The sequence below is a fragment of the Drosophila innubila genome (assembly GCF_004354385.1).
Source record: "Drosophila innubila isolate TH190305 chromosome 2R unlocalized genomic scaffold, UK_Dinn_1.0 1_C_2R, whole genome shotgun sequence".
Taxonomy (NCBI): domain Eukaryota; kingdom Metazoa; phylum Arthropoda; class Insecta; order Diptera; family Drosophilidae; genus Drosophila; species Drosophila innubila.
Window position 1 is genome coordinate 7372910 of NW_022995374.1, and position 20992 is coordinate 7393901.

Sequence of the window (20992 nt, forward strand, 5' to 3'; positions counted from 1 at the left end):
TTTTTCAAATATTTTGAAAACTTTTACAAAATAACAAAACAAATATATTAAAATTTTTTTAAATATTTTATTTTTAAAACTTTTGATTTTTAGATGTAAATTAACATTTTAATATTTCATTCAAGTTTACTATCATGAAGATTTTTTTGTATATAATAAAATTAAAGAAGAGATTATCTCATAGTCGCAGCCCCTTAACATTTAGTTAATTTTTTTTAGCTTAAAAAATAGGTAGCTAAGTAAACTTAAAACTAAAATTATTGAAATATAATTTTTGTAATTAAATCTTTTATTTTAAAATTTGTTTATTGTCAGTCCTGTTTCAATTTAAGTTCTTCTACAATCAACATTCAGAATCAGAAACTTTGCGGCTGCTTGACAACCCTAGACTTGCCTCACATTTTGCACTGTGGTGTCATAAACGTTGCCTGCCAGTTCCAGCTGCCCCCCGTTCCCCGTTGCCCCTCAACTTGGACACTTTGCGAAACGTTTAAACCAACAATTACGCGAGCATAAATCAAACAGTCGAGTGGAGCGTCGGACGAGGCGGGCAGTCAAGGCGGGCGGTCCAGCCGAGAGTCGCGTGCAGCTCCAAACGAGACGGAGGGACTGACTGGCTGACTGGTCTGGCCGACTGGCGATGGTGTTGCTGATGATGCGATGTTGCTGCTGTTGCACGCCGCGCCTACTGCCGATGACGATCTGAAAAAGATGCCTGAAAAGGAATGTTACACCAGCAGCTCCGACTCCGACACCGACTCGGACACCATCTGCTGTCACAGCGGCAACGCCTCAGTTCCACTCCAAGTCCCAGCTTCAGCTTCAGCTCCAGCGCTTATTGGTTTCAGGTGTCAATAAATAATAGCGCTGGACGTGGCTGCTCCTAAAGTCGCCGTCGCCGATCTCGTTGAGATTAGATTGCGGTCGTCGCCTCTCGCAGGCGCTCGCAAGAAATTTAAATAATTTTCATATTAATTAAACACTTTAAAAACAATTTGCACTGCTGCCAAATTGAATGTAGTCTGTGTCTGCGTCTGGATTGTTTTTCTGGCAAGGACGTTGCCTCGTTGGCGCAAGCGCAATTTGTCTCCAAACTTGACAGTCGAATTATAGCTTAAAACGGTAAATTATAAATACATAAATTTATTTAAAAAAATATGTGTTATGGTCTGAATATGTATAGCTATGTAAGTAAAGATAATTTAATAAAAACTGTAATAAAACAAATGATCTGTTTCAAAGTAAAAACCCATATTAACAGAATTTATGTTCTTCCCATTATTGTGCTCTTCTTGGAGATACCTTAAAGATCCAGTCAGTAAAATAAAAGATTTGTTCTGAGGAACTTACACTGGTTAACAACAATTTCTGTATATTCAATTCGCACTCAAGTGCTTCTAATTAAAAACAAAATTCTCCTCGAATGGAAAATGCTTTGAAGTCTTTTCGAAGTAACTTCTTCTTTGACCTTTTGAGAAAATAATTAGTTGAAGGAGAGATTAATGGAAACAAAGAAATGAATTCTTTAGAAAGTTTTGCTACAGAAAATTTAGTAATAATGCAGAAGCTAAATTAATATTTCAAATCTTCAACAATCAGTTTGATTTTAGCATCAACAAGTCAATCTTTTGATATCAATCTTTTTAAATTTGTTCCTATTTGTGCAAAATAATTTCATACTAAATTTAAGTAGCATTAATATTATTTATTATTATAAGCACTTCTATAAATGAATTTAAGACCGGAAATAGGAACAGAGCTATAACATATTCGAAGGTGGTTACCAAGGAATTGAATGAATGAATATTCGAAATCGGAAATAGAAATCAGAAATGATAACTGACTTTCACAGCATTTGAATTTAATCATCAGTGGCATTTATAAATAACCAATTTCCTTTCGATCCTCGGCTTGGCTACTCGAATTGGTGGTAAAGGCAAAATCCACACACCGAGAGGGAGATTCAAATTGAAACTGTTGAATAAATCAACGCCACAAATACACAAAAATTGAATTGTGGCCATGGCTTGCGGCGCTTGACCCCCTGCCCCCGTCGAACGGTGTGAGCCAAGAAAGAAGCAGAAGGTCTTTGGCTCAGGCGGCTGCCAAAGGTGTTAATATTCAATTAAAATTCTAGGGATACAAGTCGAATGCCTAATAAATTAGCGCTCAACAAGCGACTTGCCAATTTCAATTTGTTTTCGTATCATTTTTCTGTGTCGACCAGGCCAACACCGTCTACAGGCCTGGCCATATTATTTATTGAGCTGCGCAGGTGGCAAGGGATTGCAGCTGAGATTGCCATGGACTTCGGATGCAGTGTGAACTTCTCACACATGTAAGACCAGGCTTAAAAGTATTGGTGAGCTTTCACAGGCGCAATACAACTGAAAAGCTTTCTGCATGTGCGTGTGAAAGCTCTTTGTATGTGTGAACTGGAAACTAGAGCCAATAAGACAAGATGTCAAATACAAATCCAATTCTCTAGATTCAATGATCCGATTGCCTCGTGCCAGTGTTTTTTTTTTTTTTTTGTTCGCTCTGCATGTGATCGTGTAATCGATGTTGTACTCGTATTTAGTTGGACATTTGTACTTACACCAATGCACGCCATGGTATCGATTTAATGGACCCACAACCACAACGATTGACCAGAATACCAGGATACTACGACTTGTAGCTACAACAGCGCGATATTTATCGCCGATAGTGAGATTGAGATTGAGACCCGTGGGGTCGCTTGTTTGTTGTGATTGCTCATCTTTCTGTGGCGTCGTCCGCAACCACCGCATGAGGTCCCATCCACAATCGAGTCTCTGCGTCAGAAACTGAAATGTGGCACGTAGACAGCCATGCAACACGGTGCCAATCGTCATTGTGGGGGGCTTCCGATCTCCCCTGATATATGATCACTGATTGAGTTTTACCCCTAATTAGTTGCAATTGTTTAGCATCACGCAATTTAAGCTCTGCTTTATAAAGATAAACATATTTATAATTGGAGAAATTTGTATTACTAAAAAAACTTTCATTCAGTTTAAGTCAGAGAGTATTACCGGAAATAGTATTTTGACTTGTAAAGTGGCAAAGTCAAGGGTGCGACCAATTTCAAACTTTCATAACTTTGTCAAAACTGAACCGATTTTCAAGTTGAATGTCATTTTCATTTTGGTTTGGCCTCTAAATTCATTCTGCATTCAAATTAAATTCATTTAAAAAAAAAAAAAAATTTTCTCTAAATCATGGGTTCGATGCTAAGGGTCCCCCCTTTGCAATTTTGAAAATTCAAAATTTTAAATTTCAAGTTTTTACTTTTAATCAACTTATTATATCGTAGTTAGTATAAAACAACTCTTTTAACTTGATTCTGAGAGCTTTCATTTTTTTGTAAAAAATCATGGGAAAATTAACAAAAATTTTGACTTGTAAAGTTACTAGATCCATTGTCTGACCAACTTCTATCCGTCATAGCTTCGTCAAAACTAAACCGATTTTCAAGCGGAATATCATTTTGATCATGGTTTGGGCTCTTTATTCACTCTGTATTCAAATTTTGTTTATCTAGAAAATTTAATTATTTTTCGACTATCGAAGCCATGGTTCTATGTTGATGCTATTTTGAAAATTCAAAATTTTAAATCTCAAGTTTTTACTTTTAATCAACTCCTTATATCGTAATTAGTATGCATTTTGATCATGGATGGACCTCTAAAATTGTTCTGAATTAAAATTTTATTGGTTTTCTATGAAAAAATTGTATTTTATATCTCAAGCTTTAACTTTTAATGAACCTCATATATCGAAATTAGTATGACACAACACTTTAAATTTAATTCTGACACTGATTATCTCTTTGGGGTTCGGGAGGTTCCTTCACGTTCTTTATAAGCTCACACACAACATATTTGGCATAATAGCACCTCTGTTACCTTCGCCCACGTGGAAATAATCGCAAACTTCAATGAAATTAACATACTCATTATTTATGACTGTCGGTAATGGTCTGACTCTGGGCAAAGATGCAAGGAAAAGTCACATTAGCAGCATTAAAATAATTTTAAAAGACATAAATTTTGAATTATGGCCGCACAACATGGACGATGCAAACGTTGACTCCGTGCTCGTGTCCGTGCTGAAGACCGAGCTACGTAGTTGCCCGGACAGTGCACGACGTATGCGAATTTTCAAATCAATTTAGTCGCCTACGAAAGAATCGTGAATGGGGTCGGGGAATGGATGGACTGATGCATTAGAGGAGTGGGACTAGTACACAGAGCGAAACATTTAAATGTTTCGAACATTAAAATGTCACACTTAAAAAGTGACTTCTCACAAGGATTCAGGTTGCTAAAGTCAAGGGTCACGATCTTAATTAAACTAAGATTTCTAAAGTCAGTGAATTTAAGTATTTGAATATTTTTAAAACTAAAAGTTAAGTCAGACGAAAACCTATTTAATATAAGTCATTTGCTCTTTCTTTAAATACAATTTAAATTTGACCCGAGTTTTTTTTTTCCTATATCAAGATTATTTGTATTTGAATTTTAAAAATGAGCTCGGGTTCAATAAAGTATAACTTTTTTTCTCTGTGTACTGTGATCTTTCAGATGCGATGCCAAGTGTTTTTACTATAATTACAGACAATTTCAAACGATCGTGCGAATGTACTGCCTGGTGGCCCCCCACTCCACTCTCCTTTCCGACCAACTCAACTGGCAACTGTGGGGAGTCCACTTAAATTGATTTATGGGCGCCTGATCGGGCGCATTTGTCGGATTGTCGGGAGCCGTGATTTGGCTAGTTTGCATTCCAGTTGATGCTAATTAAATTTACATAAGTGGGCGCACATTTGACAGTGGGCGTGGCAGCAGCAACGTATAACAGCTGCTAACTACCCATTCGATTCCCAGGTAACAAGAAGTTCTGTTTTTTACCCTTGTCCGAGACTTGGCCTTGGCCTAATTTTGTGTCTACCCTTAACAAGGCTAAGGGTCAAGGGGTCACTTAAGACAATGCGGCATTTAATGAAGGAAGGATCTGCTCAAGAAAATTGCGATCGTATCTGACATTTGTCAACGATCTTGCTACTGTGCTCTCATTTCTTTCTCAGGCATTTCGGAAGATTTGTAATTTAATCAGCGTAACATTGTCTATATTTCGGAATAAGTACGAGTATTTTGACTTTTAATGATTTTCTGACATTTTCTTTATTGCTTTTATTTCAATTGCCATTAAGACATAACCTCAAAATGGGCCAACTTGGTGTTAAGGGAGCGAAATTCGAATTCCAATTAAAGGCGCAAAAACAAAAAGCAATAACAATATCAAATGGAAGCACACACAATGCAATAAATGAGCAACTTATGAAACGAAAGTGTCGATAGGCGGCAAAATGTTCGCAGTTCGAACTTTGAACAAACAACAACAACATTAAGTATAACAAGTACAAGAAAAACAGCAGAGAGAGAGAGAGAAAGGATGAGAGCCAGAGAGCCTGCCAGTGAGCATGAGTGGCAGAAAGGAAGAGAGCAAGCAGACGCTAAAAAGGAAGTGCCATAAAAATGCAATTTTAGATTTCATCAACTGATAAGAAAAGTTTTCAAATTAGCCACAAAATGGAATATGAAATGCGAATATTGCGAATGGAAACTGTAAAATGAGCAAACAACAAGAACAGCAATAACAAAAACAAAAACAAACAACAAAAAACTCATATGTATGCTTGATTAGAAAACAAAACAAGGACAACGACGTTTGTATGGAGAACGGTTAGCTAACGGAAAGACAGTCAGTCGGCCTACAAATTGCCGCCGTCACGCCAAAATACCGTTAGAAAGTTTTCAGCAGTTTGTCTCTTTTCAGTTGATATACATACATACATACATACAGACAGTGGCTCACAGCTTATTTGACCCCCTATATATTTAGTAATGTTTATGTGAAATATCATATACATATGTATGTATGTACATAATATATATTAAAAATTACGTCAATGTTTGTATCAAAAGTTTAAATATTATTACAAAAAATATAAGTTTACATTTTATTTCTATCTTCTATCCTTTTTTAAACAAGCTGAGAGCCACTGTATGTGTGTGTGCGTGTATGTGTAGGTACCTATGCATGTGTTTGCATTGTGCGGCCACCCACGCCCACCTGCCGCCCACCCCAGCATACAGAGAGCATACAATATAAGCACTGAGAACGGCAAGACGACGGTAAAAGTATCAATTTCACTTTATCAAATGCGAGCAATCACAGTGCCAGAGATTATAATAATAATAATCAAAAAGGATAAGAAGGACGAAAGCAAAGCAAGGCAAATGCAACGAAGCGAACAGTCGGTGACGTCGGAACATCTTAAAGTGCAGATCAATGGAAGATCAGGCAGCAGAAACGAAACGAAACGAACGGTAGCATCGCTAGACACCGCTCAACATAATTAACGCCCCATAATGAGAGCGCACTCGTATTGGCAGCAACAACAGTAGCCGGCGCCTGTGGGATTTGTGCAAATGTTAATGATGATCTCTCTCTCTCCCTCGTAGAAAGGTTCTTTGTTCGTCCGTATGTGCGTGTGTGTGTGGGTGTCTGAGCTGCTGTTGTTTACATTTACTATTTTACCATGGTACTGGTGTTAATCCTGAGGGCGGCAAGTTGTTTGTATTGCTTTTAAGCTGATTTCCAAAATACTGATGCGATTTTAATTAATGCACGCATATCAAGTATACAAATGTAAATAAGTATTCGATTTATTCCACATAAGCAATGTATGATAGAAAAGCTGGAAGCTTGGATGCGTACTGTACTACTTAAAAATAAATATTTTATTTATAAGTAACTAAAGTTTTTCTACTTTATTAGTAATTATTAAGTATTTTATTTACTTGCATTTAAATATCCGTTAGCGCTGCTAGTTTACCTTACTTTAGGAGTCCGGTAGCGCTTCAACTGTAGTGCTGTAAAATGCTGAAATTCAAAACTTGTTGGTAGTTGCAGCAAGCATTGCAGTATTTTTGGTGTTTTTATTTAAAAATTACTTTTTATTAGCAAGTTGGCAGCACATTTCAGTGCTGTCGCTTTCCCATCAGCTGTGCCGTATCATCTCCGCTCAAAAAGCTGCCAGCGTTGGGATTTAAGTTTTAGCTAAATTGAATTCTAAAAAACAAACAATAAATCGACAACATTCTAACAATAAATCTGCAAAAATGTTCATAATCTCTTGTTTAAAAATTAAGAATAAAGTTTGTTGTATTTTAATTGGAACTATATTTACAATTTACTTAAATGGTACGACTTGCCAGATCGGGAATTTTTTTTTTGACCGGTTGGCAACAGTGGCGGTCACACATATAGATTTTTTTTATTAAACACTCGCAAACTGAACTCAGTTTTTAACAAGTCGTTCGTGGGTCGTGTAAATAAATATTGTAAGAACATTTTTAAAATATAGTAAGGGCAAGAGAAACAAATAACTGTGACAGTGAACTAATTTGTTAGTGTTGTGGTCGTGTAACAAAAAAAAGTGCTCAGCAACAATTGAATTTTCGACAAAGGCAACAACAGCAACAGAATGCACACCAGCACACACACATACTGGCACGCATACGCGTACATATATAGGCATACATATGCATATGTATATTTTCCGTCTACGTTTCAATTTGATTTTCGGAAATTTCACCTTCGCTTTGCTGTTTTCGGCTATTTCAAACTTGTTTTTCAGCTGTGTCTGTTTCATAGTCTCATTTTTTTTTCATTTACCTTTGCCAGCCGCTCACTTTTTTCGTTTGCTTACGTATTACTTGTGATAGTGTGCGTGCGTTTCACAAAATTATCGCTAATTTGCACCAAAATGGGATGTAAAGTGGCATAATTTGATGCGTATTCAAATCGTACATACATTTGTACTAATGTTTGTTTGTATATTGAAGTGACTTGCTATGTGATCAGCTGTAATTTACATAAAGAAATTGGCAACTCTTACACGGCACGTGTAAGTGTATATTTTACATATGTATGAACGCAAATGCATCATAGTGTGTGTGTGTGAGTGTGAATGTTATCGCAAAATTGCCTCGCTCATGTACATATGAACGTACCTATGTATGTAGCTTTGTAGTACGTACATTTGTATGTATGTATGAAATGTTTATTTGCATTGAGCTGTGTTATATCGATAAAGAAAAAGTGTCAGTTAAAAGAATACAAATCGCGTGGCATTTGCAATTGATAACAACAACAAATAAATAGTAAAATGCGCTTACGATTTGCATAAATAATGCGTAGTTGTTGCGAAATGTGTGTCAATATGTGAGCGTTAAACCAGCAGGTGCAGCTGTCTAGTGTTGTAAAACGAACTATATACATATGTTTGTATTTATATGCTTTCGCATACATGTGTGCGAATGTGTGTGTGTGTGTACGAGTGTGAACAGTGCAAACATATGGCAAATATTGAATTGAAGAAAAATTGATTAATAATTGTTGCATTCTCTTCGCAGTACTAAGCTTAAATTAACAAAAATTATGGCAATAATAACTGATCGTTAGATACATGAAATCTACTTAAAACCAACACCAATGCCAAATGTAACAACGAATACGCGAAAACGCCGCCTTGGAGGAATAGCAAACGAAGCAAATAGAAAAGGAAAAATAAATATAACAAAAATAAGAAGAAAACAAACAACACAAACAACTACAACTGCATAACACCCTTGACTACGTTGCGTACCTTAAAATACATAAAATTTGTGTTATTTTTGTTTATACTTTATTTCTTTTCGTTTGCATCGATAAAAGCGTGTTTTTTTTGCGTGCAATACTTTTTTCCACCGTGTCCGGCGTGTGTGGAAAAAGTCGTGCAACGTTCAAAAACAACACGTCGATAAGTACGGCCGCAAAAATTCCCAAATCCGTGGCAACAAGTAAACTGCAGCGCCTCAAAGCCAAAGCAGCTGCAAGTCAACACTACGGCGGCAGTTATCGTAAGTCCGGTAACACCAGCACCAACGGCGGCAGTGGCAGCGGCGGCGGCAGCGGCGCTGGCAGCGACATAGCAGCATTTACAACAACAAGCGGCTACAACTATCAACGCGGTGGCGCTGCGGAGGAGCGTAGCTTTGCTGCAACAGCGGCGACGTCGGCGTTGGCGTTGGCGTCAGCAGCCACAACAGAATCAGTTGGTGAAAAGTCATATCATTACAACCACAACATCAACAACAACAACAACAATATTAGCAGCAGCAACAACAACAACAACAATTATCAACAAAAGTCAAACTACACCAGTGCCAATTACAATAATCAGACCACAACAAACAACCACCTGCCTTATCAGCATACAACATTCACCTCCCACACAAACAACAACAACAACCACAGCAATAACTACAACAACGGAAACGGAATCGGAATCGGGAACGGGAATACGATGATGATGACCAAACAGAAGACCACGCTTAGCGAGCGCCTCAATATTGGGGATGAGGTGCGCGAGCTAAAATTGGGTGCCACATTCAATCCGAAAAACACATCGACCGCATTTCACACAATCAAATGTGAGTTTCGAATTTCGAATTACGAATTACGTACTACGAGTTGTGATCATACTCGTATTTGTTGTTTAAAATATTAACGTTCCGTTCTGATGACTTATGCAATCCGTCTACGATTTCCAGATGACTTTAAGCCAGCGAGTGTGGATACCAGTCGAATGGCAACTGTCGATGTTGGCTCCAATAATCAAGTTACTGTTACCGTGCCAAATTTAGGTGAGTTGAATCAAAAGATACAGATACTTTATCCGCAAACAGTACTCTCATAATACATCAAAAATGTTCTACAAATCTCTAAAATTCAAAAAGCAGCAATGAAAATTTACATTGCAATAAAAATACAAATTTTATATAGTTTTGTTGAAATTTAAAATTAATTTAAAGACTCCAAAAAGATGTTTGAAAATTAAAAGGACAGACTTTTCAGTGACATCTATATTTCGCTTAGTTGTTTTCAATTTTCATATAAATCTCTAGTTTCACAAAAAATATATAGTATCTGAAAAGAAAGCAAGTATCTCACACACTCCTCTAATTAGCATATTATTATTATTGTTGTTGTTGTTGTTGTTGTTGTTGTTGTTGTTACCTCAAGAACATGTTTAAGTGAAAGTTCAGATTGATGAATCGCCAAAAATTAAACAGGAAAAGCATTCGTTTTGTAACCATGCTCAAGATTATTGTTTTAATTAACTTAAAACTCCTGTTAAAATTTAAACTCATATTTAATTAAAATTAAATATATACTAATAAACAGAACTTGTTTTTGGTTTTCGATTCACAGCAATCAACGACCCTTAACACAGCTGTTCGCCAACAAATGATTCACATTTGTGAAGCTTTAAATTAGCTTGTAATTGGCACAATAACTATGAGTACTTTTCATTTTCTTGTTGCAATGAAGTCGGAAAACATGGAAGTGAAAATGCAGTGTGCATAAAACAAAAGAGATTCAAGACTTGAGCTAAAGTTGGGCTTGTTAGATTGGCTCTCTGAATGTCTGTCTGTCTGTCTGTCTGTCTGTCAGTTTGCTGATGACATAATTTTGCGGCATTATATGAAACGCTCCACACACAGATACACGAACACAGGCAAACACATTCATAGATACTCGCACAAATTAATGGTTTGCCTTATGTATTATTTTGTTTAAACGAAAGAAGCAGAAAAAAATAATGCAAAATACATACAAAAAAATTAATAGAGAAACAAAAAAAATAACTACAGCCACAAGCAAAAGGCAGCCGACAACGACTAAGGTAAAGAAACCAAATTACATCAAGTCAGGCAAAATGCAGCCAAGCGTTCAGGTTTTTTATTTTGCCATGCTCTTTGTGGCCAGACAGGCGCAGTTGTTGTTGTTATTGTTATTTGTTATTGTTGCTGTTGTCGATGTCGTTGTTGTTATTGTTATTGTTATTGCTGTGCTCCATTACAACTGACTTGACTTGACTTGGTTTAGGTAACGCTTCGTTGATTGCCTTACCATAGACATAGATTTGATTTGGCCAAACTCCAATCGGTCAAGTGTGTTTAGTTAAAGAGTCACACAATTTGTTTCTTTTACGCTCCTAAATGCAGAACACTATCTAAAAAACCAGAGACCTTGTTTAGTTAGCTTTATAAAATTACTAGATTTGCATGGAACCTTTTATAAACAAATCAAATCAGTTTAATATTAATTTATTAATCTATGACTGTTATTTATTTAAAATTCATTCGAAGATATCGATGTTATAATCGTATTTTTATCACAAAGTTAAAAGATACATTTGTATCTTTATGTTTACATTTGCGAAACTAATGCAAAAACCACATATACATACACATACATAAATGTATTTAATACATAAACAATTAGCCACCTTATAGCCATAGTCATTGGAGTCAATCAGATTTACATTTGTTTGCTCGGTCGAACGTGAGCTTTATTTTTATTATTTTTGTTATTCAATGATATTTTCAAATCTTAATATGAAAAATTAATACTCAGCTTAGTTGTAAATGTTCTTTATAATATTTATTTCTTCAGAACATGACATTAGTTACTGTACTTTCTACTGTCGTTAATTGTTTATTTAATTTATTTTATTAGTGAAATTTTGTATACGTCAATATGAAATATCTGTAATGTTATTATTTATGTATGTCTATGTGTATAGAAATAGGTGTATTTTATATGTATGTAGGTGTTTACATGTACTTGAGACAAGAACTATTTCAAGGTAATAAATTTGAAGCACGTACCACAAACTGACAGACCGCCAAATGAACTCTTTGGGTTCTGCAATTTCACAACAAAACTTGAGACAATCCGATTTATGCTTATCGCATTGCGGTACATTATTATTATTTATTTTCCATTACATAGATACATTTGTATAAATGTGTGCAAATGAGCTACTGCTTCTTCATTGTAAACTTCTTCTTTGCGTTTTATACAGCTATATTGATAAGGGCACAACTAACCGCATGTTATCAGCTGTGGCAACAGAAACCAGAAGGGGATAAAAAAACTTGAATAAAAATGGAAACACGCTTGAACTTCATGTGAACCTGGCTTCATTACGGATGCACATTTGTTTCGGTTCAACTATTTCTAAGATTACGAATGTGTGTGCGTGCATAATTATGAATTATATATGTATGAATCTATGTATGTACATACTAGATGTACAGCGTCTAAAGCAAACGGAACTTTTGCATCTCTTTTTCTGACTTTTTCATTTCTTTTTGTGTGGCGCTTTTGGCACGTCGCTTACAGCAGCGCGTTGTCTGCAGTTTATTGTGGAATTTTTCCATAGCTGTTTTCGTTACGTTTCATATCAGAAAAGAGAGAGAGAGAGAGAGAGGTAAAGAAAGAGAGAAAACTAACGGCAGTTTTTGTTTTCGACCAGCTGTTCTTCGATTGCACTTGCAAGAGTTTTACCTTGCTGCCTCCCACACGTGCGTGTGTTAAACTGTATGCGTGTGTGTGTTATACGTGGGAGCACGCTCTCTCTCTCCCTCTCTTTCTTATTCTCTCGAACTACAGCCATGCTGACGGCATGCGTACACACGTGCCTACATTCATACAACTCTGTTCTTTTCGTTCTTTTGTGCATGCATGCCAGAGTACGAGAGAGTCTGTTGGGATAGTGCAGGTTCATTATCAATTGCAGAGAGAGCGGAGAATAATAATGAGTTTGAGAAAAAAAGTAGTCAATGCATTTTGGGCATAGCAATCAAATGCACACACTCACAAATATATGCAGAAACATATGTAAATATTTCTCTTGAGACAGCAATGCTAATAAATTGACGCCCACACAACGCTGACTTTGTTTAGAGGGCATTACAGTTGGCACCTCCTAGTGTGTTGGCTGCATTTTAAATGATTGCTTACTAACTTGCATGCATACAAACATTCACATAAGTATGTACAGTAAGTCAAGTAATTGTTTTGACAAAATAAAAATAAATTATTTGTACTTTTCTTTCGATTTATTTATTTTATTCGTAAAACAAGTCAAAAAAATGGGAATATTTAAAACCACTTAACAACTATATTTTTAAAGAGATATGCGAATTTTGAATATTGTCAAAACAATTACTTGACGAACTGTACGTTAATACTCTTTACTTGCTACAACAGAAAATTCCAAAAACGCAACCGGATTTCGTTATACGATTTCGTTGACTGTTGCTTTTTTTTCCTTTCTTGTTATTATTTGTTGCTCTGCTTTTGTCTGCGTTTGCTTGGCTGCTGCTCTTGTTGTTGTTATTGCTATTATTGTTGTTACTGGGCGCACGCTTTCATTTTATTGCTTTTTGACTTGTGCACTGTGGTTGTTGTCGCTTGGGTGAATATTTATTTTTTTCAGTCACTGCAATGTGCATCTCAAACTGTAAGCGAGACACGAGATCCGCAGTAACAACAACAATAAAAACCTCAAGAAGATTATTCAACAGGCGAAAGGCAGCAAAAAAATACAAAGGAAAAGTGCAATCAGACAGCCAAAAACAACAATTGCAATGACAAACAGAGTTCAAGTCAAATGAATAACTAAAATAAAATCGAAAATAAAACAACAATTGCTTGTACGGAAACAGCCTTGCTTTGTTTTACTTATTTTCTTATCACTATCTCTTGACTCTTGTCTTCGTCGCCGACGTCGCTGCTTTTAAATACTGATGTTGATTTAAATACACAGAAATATATGAAAAAACCAAAAACTCAGTCTAGATTCTATAACAGATAAATTAATGAGAAGTTTTTCTTTATTAATTCCAGGGTCTAAAATAATATAAAAACGATTTATTACTAATTGCTACTACTTTCCTAAACCCCCCGTCTTTTTTTTTTTAGAAAAGTGTAAAAAAAAACAAACTGTTCTATAAATGAAGTATTAGCTGCGAGTTGTGAAATGTTGAATCATCGACATGTTATTAATTAAACTGCGAGTTTTTATGTATTAAGGAGAACATGTTATTAAAAATGTAAAATACCTGAAAAAACAAACAAACAAACAAACAAAAAACTTTTTAAGAGTTTACTGGGTATAATTGTAAATCAATTTTAACGATCTTCATTTTAATTTAATTTCTTATCGTTTAACTGCCTTTTGACAGTTCTTTCACTTCTCATTCTCAAATAACTCTTACAAAATTAACGCTAGGTTTGAAGTAGTCCATTGTCTGGAGTCTTTTTGAGTGACATTCAAAACACTTGAAACTCTTGAAACTCGTTAGATTAAGTGTTTAACTCTTCTTTTAATAAATTTATAATTATAATTTCATTCACTCTGAACTCTGAAAATGTTTATGTAGGAATTGTATAGCATTTAATATTGTATTTAAGGCATCGCGTTAATTTACGTTGATAATTCACGTTTGAATTAATGACAGAGTTGAACAGAACTTCATGGGATACATGTTAATTTTTTTAATATCCAATATAAGTTGAGTCATTTATCAAATTGATTTGATTTTTTCTTTACAGAAAGTTCCGGTGTGCCTCATACAGTTTATAAGGGTAATCACAAAAAATATACAAAAGAATGCCTAATCATTTTCGACAAGGAAACGGGTGCTATCACATTAGAGAAGCTAAATCACAATATACAAGTAAAGAAGACAAGGTGAGTACACGACTCCTAAATACTCTGATAATGTTACTAATCACTTTTTGCATTCCATTGCAGAAGCGAAATGACAAACAAGCCAAGCTTGATGCCCGCTACGAATGCACCCCCTCCTGGCGCCAATGGTGGCCCCGTACCGTCCATGGGAGCCGGAGGATCTGGTTCTGGACCCAAAATGGAGAATAGCACCATGCGCATTACATCCAAAACGAAAGTGTCCACGGGAAGTCGCCGGAACAACATAAGTAAGTATTACTGGGAAACCATATTGCTTGATCAGCAGCTAATCCTTGTAAATCATTGCATTTTTAGTTGACTATAAGCCAAGGAATTCGCCCATGCAGATGCAGCAGAGCTCACCATCGCGTCCAGTAGCTTCACATCGCAGTCCGCAATCAGCGCCGGCGTAAGTTGTAAAATGTTTACTTTTAATCAGTAACAGAAAGCAAGAGTTAGGAGTTGAAAAAAGATAAATTAAAAAAAGAATTTTAATGAGGTTTAAAAGTTATCTTTCAACCAGGATTAATTTATTCTTGATATTTTAGCTGGCATGCGAACAATGCCCAACAGACATTGCCCAGCATACCCATGATAATGGACGATGATGACTTTGGCATGGGCGCAGCCTTGCACAATGGTGGCCATGCGAATATATCGGGTTCCTCGACTGGCTCCTCAGGCGGCCAACCAGACTATGCGTCATCGCACATGGGCAAGCAGAGACAGGCCCCATCTCAAGGTCATGCCAAGCGACAGCAAATGACTCAACGCTCCAGCCCTCCCATGCAGCAGCAGTCACAGCCGCATCCTCATCCGCAGCAACAACAACAACATCAGCAGCAAAACTTTGGTCGTGGCAACGGCAGCAACAACTACGCACAACAGATGCAGCAACGTCCATCCTTTAGCCATAGCAGCCATAACAGCAACAGCAATAGCATGCCCTTGGATCTGGACTCGCCCAGCCATCATGACCTCTCCTCACAGTCTGTGGCGCATGCGGCAGCCGTGTTGGAACAGGTTTGTTGTGTATGAAATATCAGCATCTTCAAATTACTTACTTTTGTCTATGTTCACAGCAAATTGGTGGCGCCCTAAGTGCCTCCAGCTCCAGTTCAGAGTCGGATTCTAGTGACAGTGACAGTGGAAGCGACTCTGATGACAGCACCGAGGATGATCGTCCCACGCATCAGCAGCAATCGACAGTTCAGCAATCGCATCATCATCCCCATATACAGCAGCAACATCACCAGCATCAACAGCATCAGCAGCAACAGCAACAGCATATGAATCAGCTGCCCAATCTGGGACTGGGTTCTATATCGCCGGCCTACAACAGTCACCATCCTCATCAGCAGCAACAGCCGCAGCAGCAATCGCATCATCATCATCATCCTCATCCACAACAGCAACAACAGTCTGGAGCTTATGCGTCCAACGGTGGCTTTCCCAATGATTTGCTACAAAACGATCTGCAATTGTCCTCAAATTCGTCCGATGATGATGACGATTAGCCGTTTTTAAATGTCAAACGTTTAGTTGTAATCTATAGGCCTTTCTTTGAGTATATTTAAAATAAGAAAAAACAAAAAAAAAAAACAAAGAACCAACAACCATCAACAATAACGACATCAGAAAACACACAATATTTACGATAAATATATTCATTCTCTCTGCGTTTAATTAAGTTGAAATTATTAAATGGTGAATTTAATTGCTAGTGAAATTTTTTATAAATAAATTCTTAGTTCTATGCACACATAACATACACACTTACATCTAATCTATTAAATAATAATTTTTAACATAATTTGTACAATTTGAATTACAAATGTGCTGGAGAACATTGAATACAAACAAACACAACAACAAAAAAAAATGACGAAAATTAATAAACAAAAAACAATGTAATCGTAATTGTAATTCTAAACAATTAGTACGTTTGCCAATATTTCAATGTACATTAATTTTAGTACGAAATCAAAGGTTATGTGAAACTTGTTGAGAGTCTTGAAGAGCGCGCGCAATATTTATAGAGATACACAGATACTACGATACTACGACGACAACAACAATTATTTAGTTTCTAATGGAACACACTCACACACACACATATATGTACACATTTAATTGTTAAGTGAAAGAAGGATAACAAAAAATGACCAGAGCGGATTTTTGCCATTAATTACGCATTTTATTATAAGCAATTTTCAGCTAACATTTAGATAATACACAATTTGACAAAGAAACAATTAAATGAACACCAAAAGAGACAAACAGACAGACCGACAGCAATAATTAAACACATTTAAGAACAATAACTAAAAAGGAGAATGCTGTATGCATGCTTATAATTTGTACTTGTAAATTAGTTTATGCTTTGTATTTTTTTTTTTAAGTTCTTAACTTGGTTTATTTAGCAGTCAAGCTTCTTTGAATTCTTTTGTCATTGTTACGCAATAAATAGCTTATGTTTAAATTTAATTTTCAATTATTTGTTAGCCTATTCTATCTACATTACGAGAAAGAGTATTTAGTAATTAATTGCTAGCGGCTTTTTATTAGTTCACGTTAACTACAGTGCGGTATGAAGACATCAATGTTTTTAGCTCATGTTTTATTTGAATTTATTTGTAATTTTTTAATTATTTTGTAATAACTATTATTATAATTTTGTTATGTGCTTGCAATAATTTAAAGCAAAGAAATGATGTGAAAAAAAACAAAATAAATATTCATTGAAAGAACCATCCAGACTGATGATTATTGTCTTGTTTCATATTTTCATAGATACATCCATACACATTTATACAGTTCATACAACAATGGAATGTTTCGGAACTTTGCGGTGCAATAATACTCATAATTCAACTCCTTCCAATAGAGCAATGCACTCAAAAATGAAACACAACAAATGTCCACACAACAATAATTTTTGTTAACATTTATAGTAATAACATTTAATTTGCCAAAATGAAGAACTACATAACTAAAATCGCATCTGTAAAGAACCATCCAAAATGAAAACGACCAACAGCCGAAACGTCTACAACAAAAGAAAGTAATAGGATTATTTTTATTAAAATTAATAAGTACTTAAAATAAAAAATGTGTAATATATTATGTATGTTAAATGATTAATTTCCAGGCCATAGACGTTTGTTTTATAAATTAAATTTGAGACACCAAAAAGAACAAGATGAAAACAATTCTGATAATCATAAGCACAATGTATGTAAGTGCATACTTAGTAGGAATAATTTTAATTAAGTACGTACTACTACATTAAATCAAGCAAGTAGTTTAATTGATAAGCAAATGTACGCTATATATTATATATTATACTTATATACATATATCCATATACATACATATATTACTTACAATATATACACACATACCATACGATAATGATAATGATAACTCCGAGTATCAGTTAAATTAGTTATAATAATGACCACACAAAACAGTCAACAAATCAATACAATGACAAATGCAACGTTATGTAAGTTATTAAGAGCAGAGACCATACACAAAAAGAGAAAAAAATGCCCTTGAAAATGCCTTTACCATGTACATAGACGATGAATCGAAGAGAGGAAGAGAGAAATGCAAAGAGATTAGAAGGGAAGAGAAGAGATTTAAGCAGCTTGGATGTCGATTACAATTAAATAAAGTGAATGAATTATGTATACAACATTTGATATTTGTATCTATTACGTTGTTTCTGTTGCTCGGTTTGTTGATAGGGGCAATACCTGAGGCTGGATGATGACAAAATGACAAACCAATGCCGCATTTACAATCAGAACAGCGCCGCAGTTGTCAAATAAATTGCAATAGTTGGGAGCCGAGAAGATTGTGACCAGCTTGCGACCCGCAAAGAATTCGTATCCATCCTCGACAACCTGATGGGCACGAACAATTAAATTGAATCCGTGAGATGCCAGAAATGAGTTAACGATGCCCGAATCAAAGGTGAAGCTAACGCCTCGATCGTTTGCCCCCCAACCAATGGTATCCTTATCCGGATCCGACCAGAGAAGATCACACAGCAGACCGTTCATCGGCACCTCCGTTGGTCGAGGTAACTGGCGTATGGCATTCAAATCATTCAGATCGGGGCTCAGTCCTCCGTGACAGCAGAATATCCGATTCTCCACAATGGCTGCCACTGGCATACAGTTATAACAGTCCACAAAGGCTCGCCAAAGCTTAACGTTGTAGCGTCGCTTGCACTCGTCATAGAAGCCATAAGTCCGATTAACATCAGCGGATTCGTGATTGCCGCGCAAGAGGAAAAACGTATATGGATATCGTAGCTTATAAGCGAGCAGCAACGTGATGGTCTCTATGGACTGGTGACCGCGATCCACATAGTCGCCAAGGAACAGATAATTGCTGACGGATGGGAAGCCGCAGCTTTTGAATATCCGCAATAAATCTTCGTATTGCCCATGTATATCCCCGCAAATATTTATGGGCGCATGCAGCTCCAATAGCATAGGTTGGGCCAAAAACACAGATCGGGCCTCCCTGCAAATGCTTGAGAGAGTGACTTCAGAGAGCGTTACGCCCATTCGGGGCGTTTCGTTTGTTTCCAATTTGTGTATTACATCTTTTAATTTGTCACTTCCCACAAATTCGGGATTGTTATACCAGCTGCCTACAAATCGATGAGACATTTTTTCTATTTTGAATGTTTAGAAAGTTTGATTTTGAAACGGTATTTTTCAATACTTCAATACAAACGTTTCACAGCACTAGTTGGGTGCAAAAACTTCTAGTGACGACAGCACGAAAAGCTATCAATGCTCATCGATAAGGCGCTTATGGTATCGATAACATGAGTGAGACCATCGTTTGCAAAAAGCTAAGCAAACAGCTGTTCAACCAACAGCTGATTTGCATCATCAAAACGTGCTGGTTTATACTGCAATCTGCACATAAAAAGTTTAGAATTCGACAAGTCAACAGGTCAATTCCACAAAATGGGTGATGTTACCGGACTGAGCAATGCCGAAGCCGATGAGCTTTGCCAAAAACAAGATGCAGCCACCAAGGTGAGTTTAGTTTAATTAAGAGAGTTCCGATTGAACTCAATGTTAATATGCTTCCTTCTATCTCGGCAGGACTTTCTGTTCCAGCAAACCATGTACCGCATCAAGGATCCACGCAAATCTCTGCCGTTCTACACTGGTGTCCTGGGCATGACATTGCTGGTCAAGTTGGACTTTCCAGAGGCAAAGTTTTCGTTGTATTTTATGGGGTAAGTTAGAGTGACGATAAAGTAGGCTGACAAGTTGGTAACAATCACATTTTGCAGCTATGAAAACCCTGCCGATGTACCTAAGGATCCCAAGGAGCGACGATCCTGGGCCATGAGTCGCAAGGCGACCGTTGAATTGACACAGTAAGTCTCCCTCCATTAACTATTATTATTACATGGATCACTTGAATATGTTATGTATTTAGCAACTGGGGTTCAGAAACCGATCCGGATCAAAGCTATCACACCGGTAATACCGATCCCCGTGGCTTTGGACACATTGGACTGATGGTTCCAGATGTCTATGCTGCCTGCAAACGGTTTGTAATTTTATCTGACTGTTTCTTTGCTTTAAATTAATACCTAATTCCTTATATATACTCGTAGCTTCGAGGAGCATGGCGTTGAGTTTGTAAAAAAACCGGACGATGGTCGCATGAAGGGCTTGGCTTTCATCAGAGATCCCGATGGCTACTGGATTGAGATTTTCAATGCCTTTACCGTGCCGAACTAGAGATTAATGCTGATATTAGGGACAATTGGCAGCTTCTTTTCTTGTGATGGATCAGTTGTCCATTCCAGACATGAGGAAAATCTATATTCATCATTTGTAAATAGAAATCAGTATCGGATATCTCACTAATTGTACAATACATTTATTTGTGATACCGTTAGTGTTTTTTGTTGAGATTTTCAAGATTTGTGATTAAAACTAGCTGCTAATGCATCCCTATGATTGTTGAACCGTTTCCAGTTTTAAATTCATGTCTATGTATGTCTCACAGAGACTATTGTCGTTTAAGAAATTAAAGTTGTATTTTGTCAAAAATATTTTTAATAAAATCACAACAGTGTGTATTTACCCGTATTCGCAAATGGCGTGTCAATTGTCCACACTCATTGCCAGCTTTTCATTCATAAAATAGATGCAGCTGTCAGGTGAGGGATTTGGAAGACTAATTGGCTCCTATGTCCTTAACTGATTGACGTTTCCCACACGCTAATTATTATTTACAGCCGATAGAGTAGTTTGTAGG

General features: G+C 36.5%; 3 protein-coding genes across 4 annotated transcripts; 2 read left to right on the forward strand and 1 right to left on the reverse strand.

Annotated features, from left to right (window-relative positions):
• The first annotated feature begins 8703 nt into the window (after nt 1-8703).
• Nucleotides 8704-17165, forward strand: LOC117784799 (ell-associated factor Eaf). 2 transcript variants are annotated; one of them, XM_034622622.1, is made up of 7 exons: nt 8704-9566; nt 9687-9779; nt 14545-14683; nt 14747-14931; nt 14999-15092; nt 15232-15706; nt 15766-17165. In XM_034622622.1, the coding sequence occupies exons 1-7, from the start codon at nt 9440-9442 to the stop codon at nt 16198-16200; spliced, it is 1548 nt and encodes a 515-aa protein (XP_034478513.1). In that variant the 5' UTR covers nt 8704-9439; the 3' UTR covers nt 16201-17165. The 2 variants fall into 2 exon arrangements, with proteins under 2 accessions (XP_034478513.1, XP_034478514.1); XM_034622623.1 differs by having other exon boundaries at nt 15232-15529; nt 16096-17165.
• A 438-nt stretch (nt 17166-17603) lies between these two features.
• LOC117784800 (serine/threonine-protein phosphatase alpha-1 isoform-like) lies at nt 17604-19357 on the reverse strand. Its single transcript, XM_034622624.1, has 2 exons — nt 18445-19357; nt 17604-17732 (listed from the first exon to the last, which is right to left on the reverse strand). The coding sequence occupies exons 1-2, from the start codon at nt 19264-19266 to the stop codon at nt 17676-17678; spliced, it is 879 nt and encodes a 292-aa protein (XP_034478515.1). The 5' UTR covers nt 19267-19357; the 3' UTR covers nt 17604-17675.
• A 230-nt stretch (nt 19358-19587) lies between these two features.
• Nucleotides 19588-20823, forward strand: LOC117784801 (lactoylglutathione lyase). Its single transcript, XM_034622625.1, has 5 exons — nt 19588-19749; nt 19819-19955; nt 20013-20099; nt 20162-20275; nt 20343-20823. The coding sequence occupies exons 1-5, from the start codon at nt 19678-19680 to the stop codon at nt 20467-20469; spliced, it is 537 nt and encodes a 178-aa protein (XP_034478516.1). The 5' UTR covers nt 19588-19677; the 3' UTR covers nt 20470-20823.
• Nucleotides 20824-20992: the final 169 nt, after the last annotated feature.